General features: G+C 67.5%; 1 protein-coding gene across 1 annotated transcript in view; it reads left to right on the forward strand.

The window, feature by feature from the left end:
• Nucleotides 1-16,222, forward strand: part of SSPO (SCO-spondin) — a 55,537-nt gene that overhangs the window by 37,115 nt on the left and 2,200 nt on the right. Inside the window, exons 71-104 of the mRNA XM_006038348.2 lie at nt 135-214; nt 364-533; nt 692-738; nt 970-1,170; nt 1,346-1,516; nt 1,756-1,953; nt 2,546-2,642; nt 2,837-3,060; nt 3,448-3,597; nt 3,689-3,855; nt 4,230-4,390; nt 4,694-4,944; nt 5,251-5,418; nt 5,721-5,930; nt 6,044-6,211; nt 6,662-6,793; nt 7,385-7,625; nt 7,756-7,908; nt 8,078-8,124; nt 8,858-9,028; nt 9,455-9,619; nt 9,879-10,009; nt 11,272-11,396; nt 11,488-11,534; nt 11,800-12,069; nt 12,207-12,368; nt 12,538-12,654; nt 12,740-12,878; nt 13,097-13,299; nt 13,589-13,762; nt 14,055-14,182; nt 14,752-14,903; nt 15,146-15,192; nt 15,379-15,543. Coding sequence (XP_006038410.2) covers nt 135-214; nt 364-533; nt 692-738; nt 970-1,170; nt 1,346-1,516; nt 1,756-1,953; nt 2,546-2,642; nt 2,837-3,060; nt 3,448-3,597; nt 3,689-3,855; nt 4,230-4,390; nt 4,694-4,944; nt 5,251-5,418; nt 5,721-5,930; nt 6,044-6,211; nt 6,662-6,793; nt 7,385-7,625; nt 7,756-7,908; nt 8,078-8,124; nt 8,858-9,028; nt 9,455-9,619; nt 9,879-10,009; nt 11,272-11,396; nt 11,488-11,534; nt 11,800-12,069; nt 12,207-12,368; nt 12,538-12,654; nt 12,740-12,878; nt 13,097-13,299; nt 13,589-13,762; nt 14,055-14,182; nt 14,752-14,903; nt 15,146-15,192; nt 15,379-15,543 — 5,232 coding nt within the window. The remainder of the gene's footprint in view (nt 1-134; nt 215-363; nt 534-691; nt 739-969; nt 1,171-1,345; nt 1,517-1,755; nt 1,954-2,545; nt 2,643-2,836; nt 3,061-3,447; nt 3,598-3,688; nt 3,856-4,229; nt 4,391-4,693; nt 4,945-5,250; nt 5,419-5,720; nt 5,931-6,043; nt 6,212-6,661; nt 6,794-7,384; nt 7,626-7,755; nt 7,909-8,077; nt 8,125-8,857; nt 9,029-9,454; nt 9,620-9,878; nt 10,010-11,271; nt 11,397-11,487; nt 11,535-11,799; nt 12,070-12,206; nt 12,369-12,537; nt 12,655-12,739; nt 12,879-13,096; nt 13,300-13,588; nt 13,763-14,054; nt 14,183-14,751; nt 14,904-15,145; nt 15,193-15,378; nt 15,544-16,222) is intronic.

A 16,222-nucleotide genomic window follows, 5' to 3' on the forward strand; every position in this document is an offset into this window, starting at 1 on the left:
GAAAAGGATGCTATACTTTTCCACCCTTGCAAATGGGCTGGAGAAGTCACGCCAGCTGGGCAGAGGGCTGTGGGGTGGGAGTCCCTGGAGTAACATGGGTCCCACCCTCACACCCTGCCTCTCCCCACCCACAGCGCTGGAGTGCACAGTCGTGAAGGGCTCCGTGTACAGCCGCTGCGGCCCCTCCTGCCCCCGATCCTGCGATGACATCTCGGTAAGAGTCCCCCTAAAACTGCCAGGGTGGCACCCCACACTGCTGCCTCCCCTGCTCCTGATGCCGTGATCCCCCAGCGTGTCAGCGCGTCAGGGGGATGCTGCAGCCTGGGAGCCCGGTCCCCTCCTGACCGTGCCCTGTGTCCCCAGCACTGCGTTTGGAGCTGCGAGTCTGGCTGCTACTGCACCCACGGGCAGGTGCTGAGCGAGAACGGCACAGCCTGCGTGGACCCGCGGGACTGCACCTGCCTGGACCTGCTCAGCGGCCGCCGGCACCTGCCCGGCCAGACCGTGCCCCGGGGCGATGGTTGCAATCACTGGTGAGGGGCAGGGGGTAGCAGAGCCTGGAGACGACCTTTAGCATGCCCTGGTGCTTTGCTTCCTGTCCCAAACCCTGCGTTGCGTGCTGGCTCCAAACCACGGGGGCCACGGCTGGGCCCGCACCCCTGGCCTCACTGCCCTCGTCTCCTCTCCCCAGCACCTGCACCGGGGGGAAGATGCTCTGCACCAGCCTGCCCTGCCCAGGTGAGGAGCCAGGAGGGTCTCGCTACAGCAGGGGCGAGGGATGAGGTGCCCTGCAAGAGGTGGGGAGATGGGTTGGGGGGATCCCGGAGGCTGGAGGGGGTCTGGGGGGTCTCCAGGGGAGGGTGTGGGGAGCCTGTGCCCCCCCACTGATAGGCTGCGGGAGCCAGGATGGGGGACAAAGAGTCCCTGGGGTGGCCCATGCCAACCCCTGCCCGCCTCTCCATCCCCCAGTGCCTGGCACCTGGTGCGACTGGTCCCCCTGGACCCCCTGCTCGAGGACGTGTGGCAGCGAGGCCACGACGCGGTACCGTGCCTGCGCCTGCCCCCAGCCCCAGCACGGCGGCTCCGACTGTGCCGGGGACCAGGAGCGCCACGGGGACGCCGGTGTCCAGCTGCAGCGCCAGGACTGCCCCTCTGCCACCTTCTGCCCAGGTGCGGGCTCCCTCTTCCCACCACCTCCCCAGAGCCCTGGCTGGATGGGACTGCAGGGGGTACCCGGAGCATGGGGCAGAGACCCCGTGTCCCTCCCTGCCCCCCTGAGGGCCCAGCCGAGCAAAGAGGGTCAGCCGGGGCAGTTCTGGGTCTCATGCCCTTGTCCTGCTGGCAGTGGACGGCGGCTGGAGCTCCTGGGGCCCCTGGTCGCCCTGCGACGCCTGCGGCGGGGAGTCGACGCGCAGCCGGGACTGCAGCAGCCCCCCTGCCCGCTTCGGGGGCCTGCCCTGCCCCGGGGAGGCCTGGCAGAGCCGGCCGTGCCACGAGGGGGCCACCGCCTGTGAAGGTGAGATGCCGGCTGGCCTCTCCATGGCCCACCGGGGACTATCCACTCTTCCCCATCCCAGGCCCCGGTCTCTGCCCTGGCATCAATGACAGCCGGGCAGGTCTCCCGGCTCGGTCCAGGGCCGTGGGGTGCTGGGATGAAGCATCATCCCTGCGGTCTCCGTGGCAACACACCGCGGGTACCCGCATCCGCCTGGCTCTGTGCCCCACTGGGCATTGACCCCCCATGCCCTCCCTCAGGCTGCGGTGGGGGGCAAGTGACCTTCTCCTGTGGGAAGCCGTGTCCCCGCTCCTGCGAGGACCTGCAAGCCGATGCTGGCTGCCTGGAGAGCGCGCAGTGCCAGCCCACCTGCGGCTGCCCCGAAGGGCGGCTGCTGCAGGACGGAGCCTGCGTGAGCCCGGGGCAGTGCCGCTGCAAGTACCAGAACGGCTCATGGGGTGAGTAGCCTTGGGCCCGGGGCGGCGTGGGCCCTGGGGTCCAGACTGGGGGGTTTCTGCTTCCTCTGCAGCAGGGGCACGGCTTGGGCCTGGGGTCTCTGCAGCATCCATGACCCCCCTTTGCAGCAGCAGGACGTTGGCGGCTGCGGCCCCTTTGCTTTCCTGGTGGGGAGGCGGCAGGGGCAAGGGTGATACCTGGAGTGACTGTCGTGCTGCTCTGAGGTCGGACACGGGGTTTGTCTGGGCCAGTTTGGACGGGGCTGATCCTGCCTTAGCAGGATTGGCCCCGCAGCTCCCTCCTAGCTCTGCTTCATTGTGACTATGATGCTAGAGGCAGGGTTAGGGGGTCCTGCGCCAGTCCTGGCCTGGCAAGAAGGGAGCAGCGAGGTCCAAGCCCCCACCCTGAGACACGTGGGGTAGGGGGGGACGATGCGGCGAGACACTGTTGGGTTGCAAGCAGAGGTCCCTCTGGGCTGGCTCCCTGCCCCATGCCCAGCTCAGCCCGTGGGCCGGGTTGCACTTCATCCTGTGCCTGGGGTGCAGCAGTTATGGGGGCTAGCGGGGATGATGTCTCCCGTGTCTGGACCCACAGGGACTCCCGAAGACCGGACCTTGCCAGCCTGGGCCGGCCCTGCCCCGTGGGAATACGTGCAGCCCGGAGAGACGGTGCACGGGCCCTGCCAGAACTGGTGAGTCCAGGGGTGCAGCTGAGCTCTGACCCGAGGGGGCAGTAGCGAGGCAGGTGCCCCGGGGGCTGTGGCTGGCCTGGGGGGACGGCCAGGTCCCAGCACATCCCTGTGGACTCGGGGGGGGCAGCTGGCGGATGCAGGTAGTGTGGGGTCCACGGCCAGGCCGGCAGTAACGAGCTCCCCCCTCCCTGCAGCACATGTGAGGACGGGCACGTGCAGTGCCACGCCGACCCTGCCTGCCACCTGGATGGGCACTGGGGTGCCTGGGGGCCGTGGTCACCCTGCTCCCACCGCTGCCGGGAGGGCACCCAGGCCCGCGGCCGAGCCTGCGACAACCCCGCGCCCCAGCACCGGGGCCGGGGCTGCGCCGGGGGCAGCCAGCAGCAGAGAGCCTGCCGGGGGCAGCTCCCCTGCGAAGGTGACGGGGCAAAGGACACGGGGCTGAGCACGGATGAGAGCTGCAGGGCGAGGGGTGGGGGGTCTGCAGGGGGTGGGGGTCAAGCCACGTCGTAGCTGTCCCCGTCTGTGGTAGGATGCAAAATGGGAGGCACCGTCGCACCAGGCACGTCCAGCTCAGGTCACTGCAAAGACCTCCTGGCCTAGAGTGCTTGGAGCTGCACGTGTGTAAGAGGCCGTGTGTGCCAGAGACGTTCCCATCTCAGTGGGCAGCACTCAGGGAAAGGGGGAAACTGAGGCTGGGAGGGCTGTGCAAGTGGCCAGGAGGCAGAGCTGGGCTGCTTTCAGGGGCAGGGGGTCATCCTGGGGAGCCTCGTCTCACCGTCCCGCCCCCCTTTGCATGTCCCAGAGGAAGCACCATGGAGCGCGTGGTCCCCGTGGGGTGCATGCAGCGTCACGTGTGGCGGCGGGGAGCAGATCCGCACCCGGGAGTGCCTCCGCCCCGGCTGCCAGGGCCTGTCTGTGCAGAGCAAGACCTGCAACACCCAAGTCTGCCTTGGTGAGTGGCCCCCCACCCTCCCCTGCTTCCTCTACCCGGGGGGTTCCTGCCGTGGGGAGCGGGCTCTGAGCACCCTCTCGGCCTCTCCCAGAGGTGGGCTGCCCGGCGGAGCGGCTGTACCGCGAGTGCCTGCAGGAGGAGGGCTGCCCCTACAGCTGCGCCCACCTGGCCGGACAGATGGACTGCTTCTCGGACGGCTGCGAGGAAGGCTGCCACTGCCCTGCCGGCACCCTGCAGCACCGCGGCGCCTGCCTCCAGGTCAGCCCCCAGCCCAGGTACCCCGGGGGCGGGAGGGGAGGGGACCACCACATCTCCCTGCCCCGGGACTCTTGCATTTGCATCCGCTCCTGTGCATGGGGGTTCAGGAAGGGAACCCCTCTAGGCATGGCTGGGGGCTAAGGGGGCTTGCTGAGTTAGACAAGGCCTCGGCATAAAAAGCGATGCGCTGGTTTCTTCTCGTGAACATTGCAAAGCTGAACGTGAGTGTAACGAGCGTGCGGATCAGGCCGTGGCCGTGCAGAAACACCGACGCTTGGGAGGTTTGGGGGTTAGAGGGCTGGTCCCTGCCTGTTTGCACCCCCCGTTGCATGGCAAGGGGTTTCCCCTGAGTTGTGCCATCCGCCCCCCGGCAGGAGTGCCCCTGCGTGCTGAGCAAGGACATCCTGTGGACGCTGCAGAACATCTCCGCGGACCCTGGGGCCTTGCTGACCGCTGTGACCGCCCAGGGCCACCCCCTCGTGCCTGGCCAGGAGGTGCCACACCGCGGCAGCCTCCGCTCCGGCTGTAGCAGCTGGTGAGTTGCCGGGCACTCTGGCAGCCACGGGAGGATGGGCGGTCATGGGCCCTGCGCCCACGTGCTGGCGCTGCTCCACGCTGGATCGGTGCATGGAGCCGTGTCGTCAGATCATAGCGGCACAGAGATGTCAAACTGGGAGGGAGCTGCAGGCTCGCATCCAGTCCAAGCCCAGCCTGAGGCAGGATCAGGCCTGTCCAAAACACCCCAGGCAAACCCCGTGTCCGAGCTCAGAGCCACACGACAGTCGCCCCCAGGCATCGCCGTCTCCCCGTGACGCTGGGGCCCTTTCTCGCCTCCCAGCACCTGCCAGCACGGGCAGCTCAACTGCTCCTTCACCCCGTGCCCGCTGGACGGGGGCTTCGGCGCCTGGAGCCCCTGGACCTCCTGCTCCCGAACGTGCGGCGGGCTGGGAAACATGACGCGGTCACGGAGCTGCACCCGCCCCGCGCCCGCCCACGGGGGCAAGGACTGCATCGGGCCCCGGACGGACACCAAGTACTGCCAGACGCCCGACTGTGCCGGTGAGCCAGTGTCGGGGGCAGCAGGAGGACGTCTGGGTCTCTCCCGGGATCCAGGCGGGTGCTGGGGGTTGGGGCGGCGGCTGCACGGTGAACCCCTGTTCTCTGTTCTCCCCCCTCAGCGGTGGAAGGTCCCACGAAGGAGCCGGTGCCCAGTGTCCCAGGTACGGGGCCATGCTGGGATGGGGGGCTGTGAATATCCTTTGCTTGGCTGGGACGCACCCCTCCTTTTCTCCGTGCCTCAGTTTCCCCAGAATGCTCCTCCCCCTGCAAGGGGTCCACTGGTGGCCTCCAGACCTATGAGTTAACCCTGTGCTACCCTGTGTGCCCACACCACAGGGTCCGAGGAGGGCTTCAGCCCCTGGTCGTCCTGGACGCCCTGCTCCCGGACCTGCACCGACCCCGAGCTCCCGGCCCTGAAGACCCGGACCCGGTTCTGTGCGGCAGGAGCCAACTGCACGGGGGAGGCTTTCCAGGAGCGGGCCTGCAACCTGCCTCAGTGCACAGGTTTGGGGGGGCTGAGGGTCCTGGGGTACGGCTCACCTGTGACATGAGCTGGCTGACCTCAGCTGGCGCACCGGGCTCTCCCCGCTCACAGCCCCAGGTCCTAGTCGGCTCAGGGGCAGGCCCAGTTGAGCTCCTCCGGGGCTCGGGAGCAAAAGACCCCCGCATACAGGGGCAGCAGGCACCGTCCCTCGGAGGGGTCCAGGGTGGCTGCGTGCAGGGAACAGGGATGGATGCAGGCCCTGGGTGTTGCAGCATCCCCAGCCCATGCATGGCCGCTCACTGGGCCCCTCTCCACCCCACAGACGTGCCCCCATGCCTGGGCGAGGAGTGTGCGGGCATGAATTGCAGCTGGACAGGCTGGGGCCCCTGGAGCTCGTGCTCGCGCAGCTGTGGTGTGGGGCAGCAGCAACGCCTACGTGCCTACCACCCACCTGGCCCTGGTGGGCACTGGTGCGAGGGCATCCTCAGCGCCCACGCCGAGCGCCGCTTCTGCAACCTGCAAGCCTGCAGAGGTAGGGGGGCTCACAGCAAGCCCAGATCTGCCCCGTGCCAAGCCCGGTTTTGGACAAGCTCGTGGAGCTGCCTAGAGCTGGGTTTGGGGGGTGACGGCTCTTCTTCCCCACAGTGGACGGGGCCTGGTCCAAGTGGAGCCCGTGGTCGTGGTGTGACCGCACCTGCGGCGGGGGTCGCTCCGTGCGCAGTCGCACCTGCACCCACCCCCCGCCCAAGAATGGCGGGCGCCGCTGCCCCGGGGAGAAGCACCATGTCCGTGTCTGCAACCCACGGCCTTGCGGTAGGGAGAGCGGGGGTCATGGGCAGGAGCGTGGGACCCCATCTGTAGGGTGTGCTGGAGGGTCCCCCGGGATGCAGTGCAGGTCCTGGGGTCAGGGGTCATGCTGTGCACCATGTGAACCCCTTGGGGGTTTGCGGCACAGCAGGGTCCGTGCAAGGTACAGGGGTCTCAGGGACCTCCTAGGGGGTACGGAGCCAGGTGGGGAAGTCAGATGTGGCCCCCAAGCTCCCCTGTGCTGGGCTGAGCAGCCCTGGCCTGCAGCAAAGGGGCTGGGCTGGGGGTCTTCACTCGTCCCCCCACCAAGGCAGCGGGGAGGCAGGGCCCAGGGGAGGCCCCTGGACAGGTGCGGGGGGCCCTTGTCCTTGTCATCGGCAGAGGCAAGGACAACCCCAAGACCCCCTAAGGCAGTCTCTCCCAGCCTGGGGCTAAGCTAACGTGTGCCCCCCGCAGAGGAGGGCTGCCCACCAGGCATGGAGATGGTGGACTGCGCCAACAGGTGCCCACGCCACTGCGGGGACCTGCAGGAGGGCATCATGTGCCAGGACACGGAGGCCTGCGAGCCCGGCTGCCGCTGCCCAGACGGTGGGTGCTGCAGTGGCGGGGTGGAGGGGTCACTGGCTCTGCTTGGGGTTGAGGGGGGTTGCTCAGGCATCGTGCTCCTCCCGTTGGTGACACCCCTCATCGGTCACATGCCCTCTCCCTGGAGTGGGGATAGCGGTGGGATCCTGCCCCTGCCCTGCAGGGGACTCTCTATGTGCGGTGTGCAGTATGGGACCTATGACACCCCTCTGAGTAATGTGGTGCTGCCCAGCAAGAGGCAGCGCTGCGTAAGTGCTCACACACGTACACACATGTGTATACATGCGCACACACTCTTGCACATGCCCAAATGCACACCCATAGAAGCACATTCATGCACACGCACACACATGCACACAAATGCATGCACATTCACACCCATAAATACACATACATTTACATGTGCGTATACACACATACACACATGCATGTGCCTGTCCATGTACATACCATTACCCATACATGCACATGGACTCGCATGCATATGCACATGCACCACAGCCCAACGTGCATTGCCCTGCAGGGCTCAGATGGGCTCCGTGTGTTCCCAGCAGGCCCTGGCTGCCCCACATCACCTTCCCCTCTACCCCGCAGGGACCCTGGAGCAGGACGGGGTGTGCGTGCCAGCCCAGCTGTGCGAGTGCACGGACACGCAGGGCCACAGCTGGGCACCGGGCAGCTTGCGGGACGACGGCTGCAACAACTGCACGTGCGCGGGCGGGCAGCTCGTGTGCACCAACCACACCTGCCCACCCTCCCACTGCGCCTGGAGCCGCTGGTCCAGCTGGGCCGAGTGCAGCCTCACCTGCAGCCACGGCCGCCAGAGCCGCTTCAGGTGGGCCCCCCCTGCCGTGGGCTGGGGGGCATTGGCGTGGGGAGCTCCCAGCCCTTTGGGAGTTGTTTTTCTCCCAACCTGTGGCCATGTCCCAGTCATGCTCTCATGCTCTGCCCCCCTTGCTTTCCAGGACGCCCACGTCGGGGTCGGAGGCGGCCGAGTGCCAGCAGGAGCAGCTGCAGAGCCGGCCCTGCGCCCCGGGGCCTTGTCCCCCGCTGTGTCCTCTCGAGGGCAGTGACCGGCGCCTGGGAGATACCTGGCTGCAGGGCGAGTGCCAGCAATGGTCAGTGCCACGGGGTCAGGACAGCATGGGGGGCAGTCAGTGCAGCCCCCTGGGAGCCAGGACTCCTGGGTTCTCCCCTCTCTCCCCTCAGCAGGGGGCTAACACCAGGGGGTCAGTGGGGGGGGGCTGGGCTGCACTGACCCTCCCGCTCTGCCTGCCCCTTCTCCAGCATCTGCACCCCGGAGGGCATCTACTGCCAGGACATCGCCTGTGCGGGTGAGTGCCCCCCATCCCCTCCATCCCGGCTTCTCTCCGCTGCGGGACCCTACTCACGCCCCGTTCCCTCTGCAGTGAATGGTGCCTGGACACCCTGGTCCCCCTGGTCCGACTGCCCTGTCACCTGCGGCCCCGGCACCCAGATCCGCACCCGGGCCTGCCTCAACCCCCCGCCCCGCAATGACGGCTCCGACTGCGCCGGCCCCAAAGCTGAGGCCCAGGACTGCCCCACGCCACCCTGTCCAGGTAAGGACAGGCCCAGGGGAAGGTTGGCCGGGTGGCAGCTCTGCGAAGAAGGACCTGGGGGTCTTGCTGGCACCATCCCTGCAGGGTCCTGGCTGGAGGGTCTTGCTCCTCCTCTCAGGATCGGCCCAACGCTGCACTGGGACAGGAAGGGATTTCCCTCCTGCTCAGACTGGTGTGCACTGGGGGGTTTTGCCTTCCTCAGCATTTGGGGCACAGCCTCAGCCTGGGGTTTCTCAAGTGCACTTAACAACCCACATCCCATTCTTTCAGCACCAGGGCACTGCCAGACCTCACCCCCCGGCGCTCCCCGGGGCAGGTCAGGGTGCCCTCGGTGCATTGGGGCATGGTGCCCATGCGACATGGCTGCTCGTGCAGTGTTGGATAAACTGGTGCAGGCGGGGCAGCTCCTGGCCCGAGCAGGAGGCTGGACGTGACCCCCAGGGTCCTGCTTGCCCGGCTGCCCCGTGACTGCGATTGCTACCCACAGGACCCGAGGAGTGTGTGTGGTCCAGCTGGGGTCCCTGCTCGCGGTCCTGCGGCCCGGGGCTGGCCTCCCGCAGTGGGGCCTGTGCCTGCCCCACACCGCAGGACCCCGGTGCCTCCTGCAACCAGAGCACCCGCCAGGAGCTGCAGCCCTGCTACCTGCGGGCCTGCGAAGGTAAGGCCCTGACAGGTGGGCTCCAGGCTGGGGGTTAGGGGCATCTGCAGTCTGGCACCGATGCCCGATGTCTGCATTCATCCACCTACGGAGCACATCCAGCCAGCACCCCTGTGCGTCTGTCCCCCCACCCCCAACGCCGCAGGGCTGAGCTTCCCCAGGAAGACACCCCCCAGCTCTGCAGTAAGGAGAGGTGTTCAGGGCACCTTTCTGGCTCCCAGAGTGCTTTGCCAGGATGCAGAGGGGAAACTGAGGCAAAGAGAGAGCTGGGAGGGGATGAGACACACATGACCCTCACCCATTGCAGGGGCAAAGGGAGAGTGCCCATGTGCAGCTGTGCTCTCCAGGCAGTACCCCCCATCCTGGGGTCTCTGCCCAGCTGCTGGGCAGGGAGAAAGCCTCAGCCCTCCGGCTCTATGCCCCCAGACGCCTGCTCCTGGAGCCCCTGGACGGCCTGGACCCAGTGCTCCTGCAGCTTCCTGGTGCAACAGCGCTACCGCAACCAGTGGGCTGCCGGCGGGGCCGCGGCGGCCGACGCCTGCGTGGGGCTGGATGGCCAGTTCCGCATGTGCGACTACACCGAGTGCTCCGGTGAGGGGGCCTCGGGCACGGGTTGGGGGCTGCGGAGTCCGGGGGCACACGGAGGGGCTGGGGAGGGCACCAGTGGCATGGGCACTACTCCCCCAGCATGGTGTCCCATACACCCATTGTATGGGCTGCATCCTTACTCCCCCTGGCTCCCTGCTCACTTTGCCCAGGGTCCCCTGCCCTGCCTGGGGCTCTGGAAGGACCTGGGGGAATGGGTCCATGGCTGCCAAGTGCAGACACTCACCCATCCTCATCCCCGCAGAGGCCAGCTGTGCACCGCCCTTCCAGTTTCGGGAGTGCGGCTCGCCCTGCGCCGGGCTCTGCTCCACCCGGCAGCACCAGGACCTGTGCCGGGACCTGCCCCAGTGCCTGCCCGGCTGCTACTGCCCACAGGTGAGCATGGCACGGGGTTGGGGAGTTGCCAGGACCCTAGTGGTATGGAGGGGCTGGCATATGAGCAGAAGAGGCCAGGCCTGGTCAGTGCAGAGAAGAGATGTTTGCAGGAGGAGATGAGAAAAGTTTACAAAATACTAAATGGCGGAGAGAAAGTCAGTAGGGATTGACAGAACAAGGAGCAATGGGCCCAAGTTGCAGGAAGGGAAGCTGAGGTTGGATATTAGGAAAAACTTTCTCATGAGGAGGGAGGTGAAGCACTGGAATGAGTTACCTAGAGAGGTGGTGCAGTCTCCATCCTTGGAGGTGTTTAAGACCCGGGTAGACAAAACCTTGGCCAGGATGATGTAGTTGGGGCTGGTCCTGCTTGGAGCAGGGGTTGGACTAGATGTGCCCTCCTGATGTCCCTTCCACCAGCATTTGCTATGAGTCTGAGTCTTTCGTGTCACCCAGCGCAGCATTAAAGCGTAGAGCGTGTTGCCACCAGACGTGACGAGAGCTGAGAGCTCAGCCAAATTCACAGAGGGTTGGCCACGTGCTTGGAGCAAAAGGGCATCAGAGGCTCTGGAGCAGGGAGCGAGGGGCACGGCCCCTGCATCACAACATCCTGGACCCTCAGTGCTGGAGCCTGCCAGGAAGAGAGGAACGGGGGGAAACCCAGCTCAGACCCATTCACACTCCCTTCAGCCTCCATGCTCTGCCCATGTAACACAGACCTGCTTGCAACTTTAAGGGTCCGTGGGCCCGTGTCCACCAAGAACAACCACAAGCCTCCCTTTCTAAGAGCGAGAGTAGCAGCTGATTTCTTGGGGCAGAGTAAAAGGAGAACAGGGAAGGGAGTGAGGTTCAAAACCAGGCATCCGAAGCAGGGATGCAGAGCACACCGCACAGCGCCCGCTGGCCCGCCAGCGAGTCCAGCGGATGCTGCCCAAGACGTGAACGCACAAGGGACACGAAAGCATTCCCACAGTCCTCAGGGTCCTCCTTCCCGGTCAGAGATGGTTAGGTTGGCAAGCGCCAGGAGGAGGTTGAGCAGGAGGTCCTGGGACGTGGGGAGCATGGGCACAGTGGATCTCTGCTCTGACAGCCCACGGCAGTTCACGGACCTGGGGCACGCCAGCCACGGGCACAGGGAACGGCACCGGCCTGTGCCGATGTGGGACCTGGCTGGGGGGCAGGGTGCCATGGCGCACAGGGAACAGCTACAGAGACCAGGAGAGGGGCCGTGGCTGATGCGTGGCCCCTTCTCCACCCCCCGGCAGGGCCTGCTGGAGCAGGATGGGGCGTGCGTACCCCCCTCGCAGTGCGGCTGCCTGCAGCCGGGCCAGCCCCACGGCCCCACGTACCTGGTGGCAGGAGACACCATCCTCGTGGGCTGCAAGGAGTGGTGAGTGCCGGGGCTGGCTGCGAGGAGCGGGGCTGGGAGGGCAAGGCACGGGGCTCGCGGGGCGCTGCTGACCGATGGCTCTGTCTTGCAGTGTGTGCCAGGAGGGCGAGCTGCACTGCAGCAGCCAGAACTGCCAGGGTAAGCATCTGTCCCCTCTCGCCCCATCACGGGTCCCTCCCCCGGGGAGCTGAGGCCTGTCATGAGCTGGAAAGGGCAGTGGGGGCATCTGCGCCTCCCCAGATGGATGCATCCCGCACCCCTGGCTCAGCCTTGGGCAAGCCCATGCTCATCTGTCCCAGCTCCCCCCTGCCCAGCCGAGCCTGGCACCCTCCCACGGGGTGAATCGGGAGCCAGTTCGGCCCCGTGTCTCTGCCTCCTCCCCATGGCTGTGTGTCCCTGGCAGGGCTTCTCCCCCTGAGCGACTGGACTGAGTGGACGCCCTGCGGTCCTTGCCTGCCCCCGGCAGCGCTGGGCCTGGGCACCACGGCGCTGGTCGTGGCTCAGGGCAGCGGCTGGCAGGACGGGGAGCCCAGCATGGCCCTGGCCTCGGTGCAGCAGCGCTACCGCGTGTGCCTGGACCCACAGACGGGCTCGGCCTGGGCCGGCGAGGCGGTGCTGTGCTCTGCCCAGCTGCAGCAGGAGCGGCTCTGCCCAGACCCCCACATCTGCGACGGTAATGCCAGGCCCAGGGGTGTCCATGGGGAGACTGGGGGGTGGGACAGGGTCCCTGAGCTGCCCCAGCCCTCGTGGGGTGAGGGTAGCTGCAGCAGGGAGGATGCCCCCTCTCTGCACCTGTGCCCCCCATCCCAGACCCGTGCCAGTGGAGCCCCTGGAGCGCCTGGAGCCCCTGTCGCGAGCCCTGTAGCGGCGGTTTCCGCCTGCGCCAGCGCCAACCCCAGCACCTGGCCAGTGACGAGCAGTGCCGTGGCGCCCGGTCCCAGTCCGAGAGCTGCAACACGGCTGCCTGCCCAGGTAACCCCCCAACCTGGGGCTGACCAGTGCCCATCCAGGCTATAATCCAGGCTGGTGCCAGGGTTTTGGGTCCCTCGTGGTTGGTGGGCACCAGGGGCTGGGTGTGGGACAAACCTAGCTCCCCTATCCTTTCATCCTGGCCACGTGCTGACTCAATGTCCCCTGCCAGGGGAGAAGTGTGAGGACCGGGGCAAGGCCTATGCCCCAACCTGCGCCAACCGCTGCCCCCGGACCTGTGCTGACCTCTGGGACCACGTGGAGTGTCTGCAGGGCCCCTGCAAGCCAGGTACCCCCATCCTGTTCCCCAACACCCACTCTGCCCCTCTCCATGGCCAGGGCAGTGACACCCCCCATTGCGCTCTTCCCCGCAGGGTGCCGGTGCCCCGAGGGGCAGCTCCTGCAGGATGGGGTGTGCGTGCCTGTGGCTGAGTGCCGCTGTGGGCTCCCCAGTACCAATGTCACCCTGGAGCTGTGGCCTGGGCAGGCCGCTGAGCTGGATTGCCACAACTGGTAAGAGGGGCTGGAGGCCATTGACACGGCTGCCACCACGCTCATGGAGCACCCCAGGTCCCGCGGCAGGGGGAGCGTTGAGGCCTCCTGCAGCTAGCGCTGCGGGAGCTGAAGGGTTAATGGGGTTCCTCCCTGCCCCTGGGGGTGCAGGGCACAGTGGGGTGCACCCGGGTGGCGGAAGGTGCTCAGAACCCCCCCAACCCGCCTGCTTCCCGCAGCACTTGTGAGAACGGGACATTCGCCTGCCCGGCCCCCGAGTGCCCGTCCTATGGGCCCTGGGCCGGCTGGAGCCCCTGCTCCCAGAGCTGCGGGGGGGGCCGTGCCCTGCGCCACAGGCCCTGCCACGAGAGCCCCCACGGTGCCCCCTGCTCTGCCCAGGCCATGGAGGAGGTGACAGTTTGCAACCCGCAGCCTTGCCCCGGTGAGTGCTTACCTCGCGGTCCCACAACCCTGCCCGGGGAGCACCTACCCCATGGTGCCCACCTCTCAACCTTGCCTGGGGAGTGCTTGCCCATGGCCTACCCAGTTCAGTGTCCCCCCAGCCCTGGCTGGCATGGGCACACCAGGGCACCCTCCCAGCTGGGCGCAACGCCTGTCCTCGGCCATGGGCCAGGCCTCTCCTTCCCTCCCACTGCCCAGGGCAGTGAGGCTGGTCCCTCCATGCAGTGGGGGCATCCCCACGGCTCTGACCCCCTGCCCCGGTGCTGCAGCCAGCTGCCAGGTGAGCATATGGTCGGCATGGAGCCCCTGCAGCGCCAGCTGTGGCGGGGGCATCTCGGAGCAGAGCCGGCACCTGCTGGACCCGGGTGAGAGCGGGAGCCAGGACTGCCCCGGCCAGCTGCTGCGGCTGCATCGTCCGTGCAACACCCATGGCTGTGCCCCAGGTATGGGCCGGGATGCGGGGGGCACGGGTGGATGGGAGTGGGGGCACAGCCCTGAGTGCCACGAGGGGGCAGGGGCTCCAGCAGGGGGCGCTGTGCTGGAGGGCAGGGGGTGCCATGCTGCAGGGAGGGGTCCAGGGTCAGCAGGGGCACTCACCCCCATAGCCAATGCAGGCGGCAGTGCCCAGCAGGGGGTGCTGGGGTACAGGGGGGAAGCTGGGAGGGCAGGGCTCAATGCAGGATGGGGGGGTTGGCTGGCCACCTGGTCCGTGACTCCCCCACCTCTCCCCCGCAGAGTGCCCAGGCGGCCAGGTGCACCGCGACTGCGCCAACGCCTGCCCCCATGCCTGCTCCGACCTGCGCCCGGGCACCGCCTGCCAGCAGGAGCCCTGCGAGCCCGGCTGCGCCTGCCCACCTGGCCAGGTGGGTGCCAGCTCCGTCCAGACTCCCCTGCCCGCTATCTCCACCCAGGCAGGGCCTTGGGACATTGCCCTCACAGCCCTCCCGGGCCAGCCTCTGTGGCTTCTAGCCCTCGACCCCCTGGGCCAGGCCCAGATGGGATGAGCCCCCTCCCCATCCTCACCCCACTAAGCTCTGCACACAGAAGGGGGGTCACCAGGGGTGGTGCTGGGCACGTGGAAGGGGTAGAACTTGGTGATGGGCGGGGCTTGGTGGGTGGGGCTAGTGCAGCAGGGGGAGGAGTCTAGAGCAGAGGGGAAGGCACCTGGGATGGCTCCTGCCCCCAGTCTCCCTAGGTCGGGCAGGGGCAGGTGGGCTCCAAGTCCAGCTCAGGGGAGGGCTAACGGCCCCGGCTGGTCCTCAGCCCCCTCCTTATGGCTCTGCCCCATGTCAGCGGGGGCCCAGGGCCCAGGGGACGGTCTCTGGGAGGCTGCCTTAGCCTGGCCTGAGGGTGGGGGTCTCCAGCCTGGCCTGGGGGCGCCGACCCGGGGTCACGTCCCCATAGCGAGTGGCAGCCTCTGTCGTGGTGGCAGGTGGTGCAGGACGGGGCGTGCGTGCCGCCAGAGGACTGCCGCTGTGCGTTAGGCCCCACGCCGCCCAGCCCCTGGTTCTCCAACCTGTCGCGGGAGGAGCTGGAGAAGGAGCACGCGCCTGGCAGCATCATCCACCACCAGTGCAACAGCTGGTAAGTGCCCCAATGTGCCACGCGAGGGCGGCTGCAGCCTCCGGAGCTGGAGCAAGGGGGCAGGACACTCGCGCTGCCTTGCTGTGGCACCTGGGGAAGCTGCAGCTTCTCTCTGCCTCAGTTTCCCCGGCTATCCCAGGGGTGTAGCCCCCGTGGGGGCTGGGAGCCAGGTGCAGTGGGGACACAGGGCTCAGACCCCGGGGAGGGACAGGATGGCTCTGATGCCCCCTCCTTGCTTGCAGCGTGTGTCGTGGAGGTGCCTTCGTCTGCTCCCAGCAGGACTGCAATGGTGAGACCCGCGCTCCCCAGTACTGTCCCACGTGCTCCAGGCCTGCATGTGTCTCGGGGCCAGCCCAGACAGGTCCCCTTCCCATGCCTCTCCTTCTTCCCAACCTCTCCTGGGCCTTGACCCTGACCTTGACTGTCCATTCCCCCTCACCATGGCCTGTACTCTGACCCCCCCGGCTCCCCGCAGTGGACTGCCTGTGGGCGCCGTGGGCACCGTGGTCCTCCTGCTCGGTGACGTGCGGCTCGGGCGTGCAGCTGTCCCAGCGCCACCTGCTCCGGCAGCGCCTTTACGACGGGGCCGAGTGCCTGGGCCCCAACACACGCCAGATGCCCTGCAGCCTGCCGGACTGCGGTGAGACAGGCTGGGCCCCAGGGCAGTGGGGAGACACTGGGCTAGAGGGGTCTGGGGCTCTGGTCCCAGTGGCTGGGGGCTGGGTACTGGGAGAAAGGACTCTGGGGGTCTGGTTCCAGTGGGGGGGGGGTGGGTACTGGGTGAAAAGCGTCTGGGGGGGTCTGATCCCAGTGGCAGGGGAGTGGGTACTGGGTAAGAAGGACCTGGGGCTGTTCCAGTGGCAGGGAGGAGGTAGGTACTGGGAGAGAAGGGCCTGGGGGCTGGTCTCAGTGGAGGGTGGGGATGGACACTGGAAAAGAGGAGTCTAGGGGTCTGGTCCCAGTAGCAGGGAGTGGGTGGGTACTGGGTGAATGGGGCCTGGGGGTCTGATCTAAGTGGCAGGGGAGTGGGCACCGGGTAAGAGGGGTCTGGGGGCTGGTCCCAGTGGTGGGGGGGTCTTGGGTTTGGGGGGCTGGTCCCAGTGGTAGGGGATTGGGCACTGGGTGAGAAGGGCCTGACGCCTGGTCCCAGTGGAAGCTGGGTACTGGGAGAGATGGGCCTGGTCCCGTGGCAGGGAGGGGGCCTGGGGTCTGGTCGCAGTGGCAGGGAGGGGGTAGGTACTGGGAGAGAAGGCCTGGTTGCTGGTCCCAGTGGAGGGTGGGTACTGGGAGAGACGGGCTCGGTCCCAGTGGCGAGGAGG

The sequence above is a fragment of the Alligator sinensis genome, unplaced genomic scaffold (assembly GCF_000455745.1).
Source record: "Alligator sinensis unplaced genomic scaffold, ASM45574v1 scaffold769_1, whole genome shotgun sequence".
Taxonomy (NCBI): domain Eukaryota; kingdom Metazoa; phylum Chordata; order Crocodylia; family Alligatoridae; genus Alligator; species Alligator sinensis.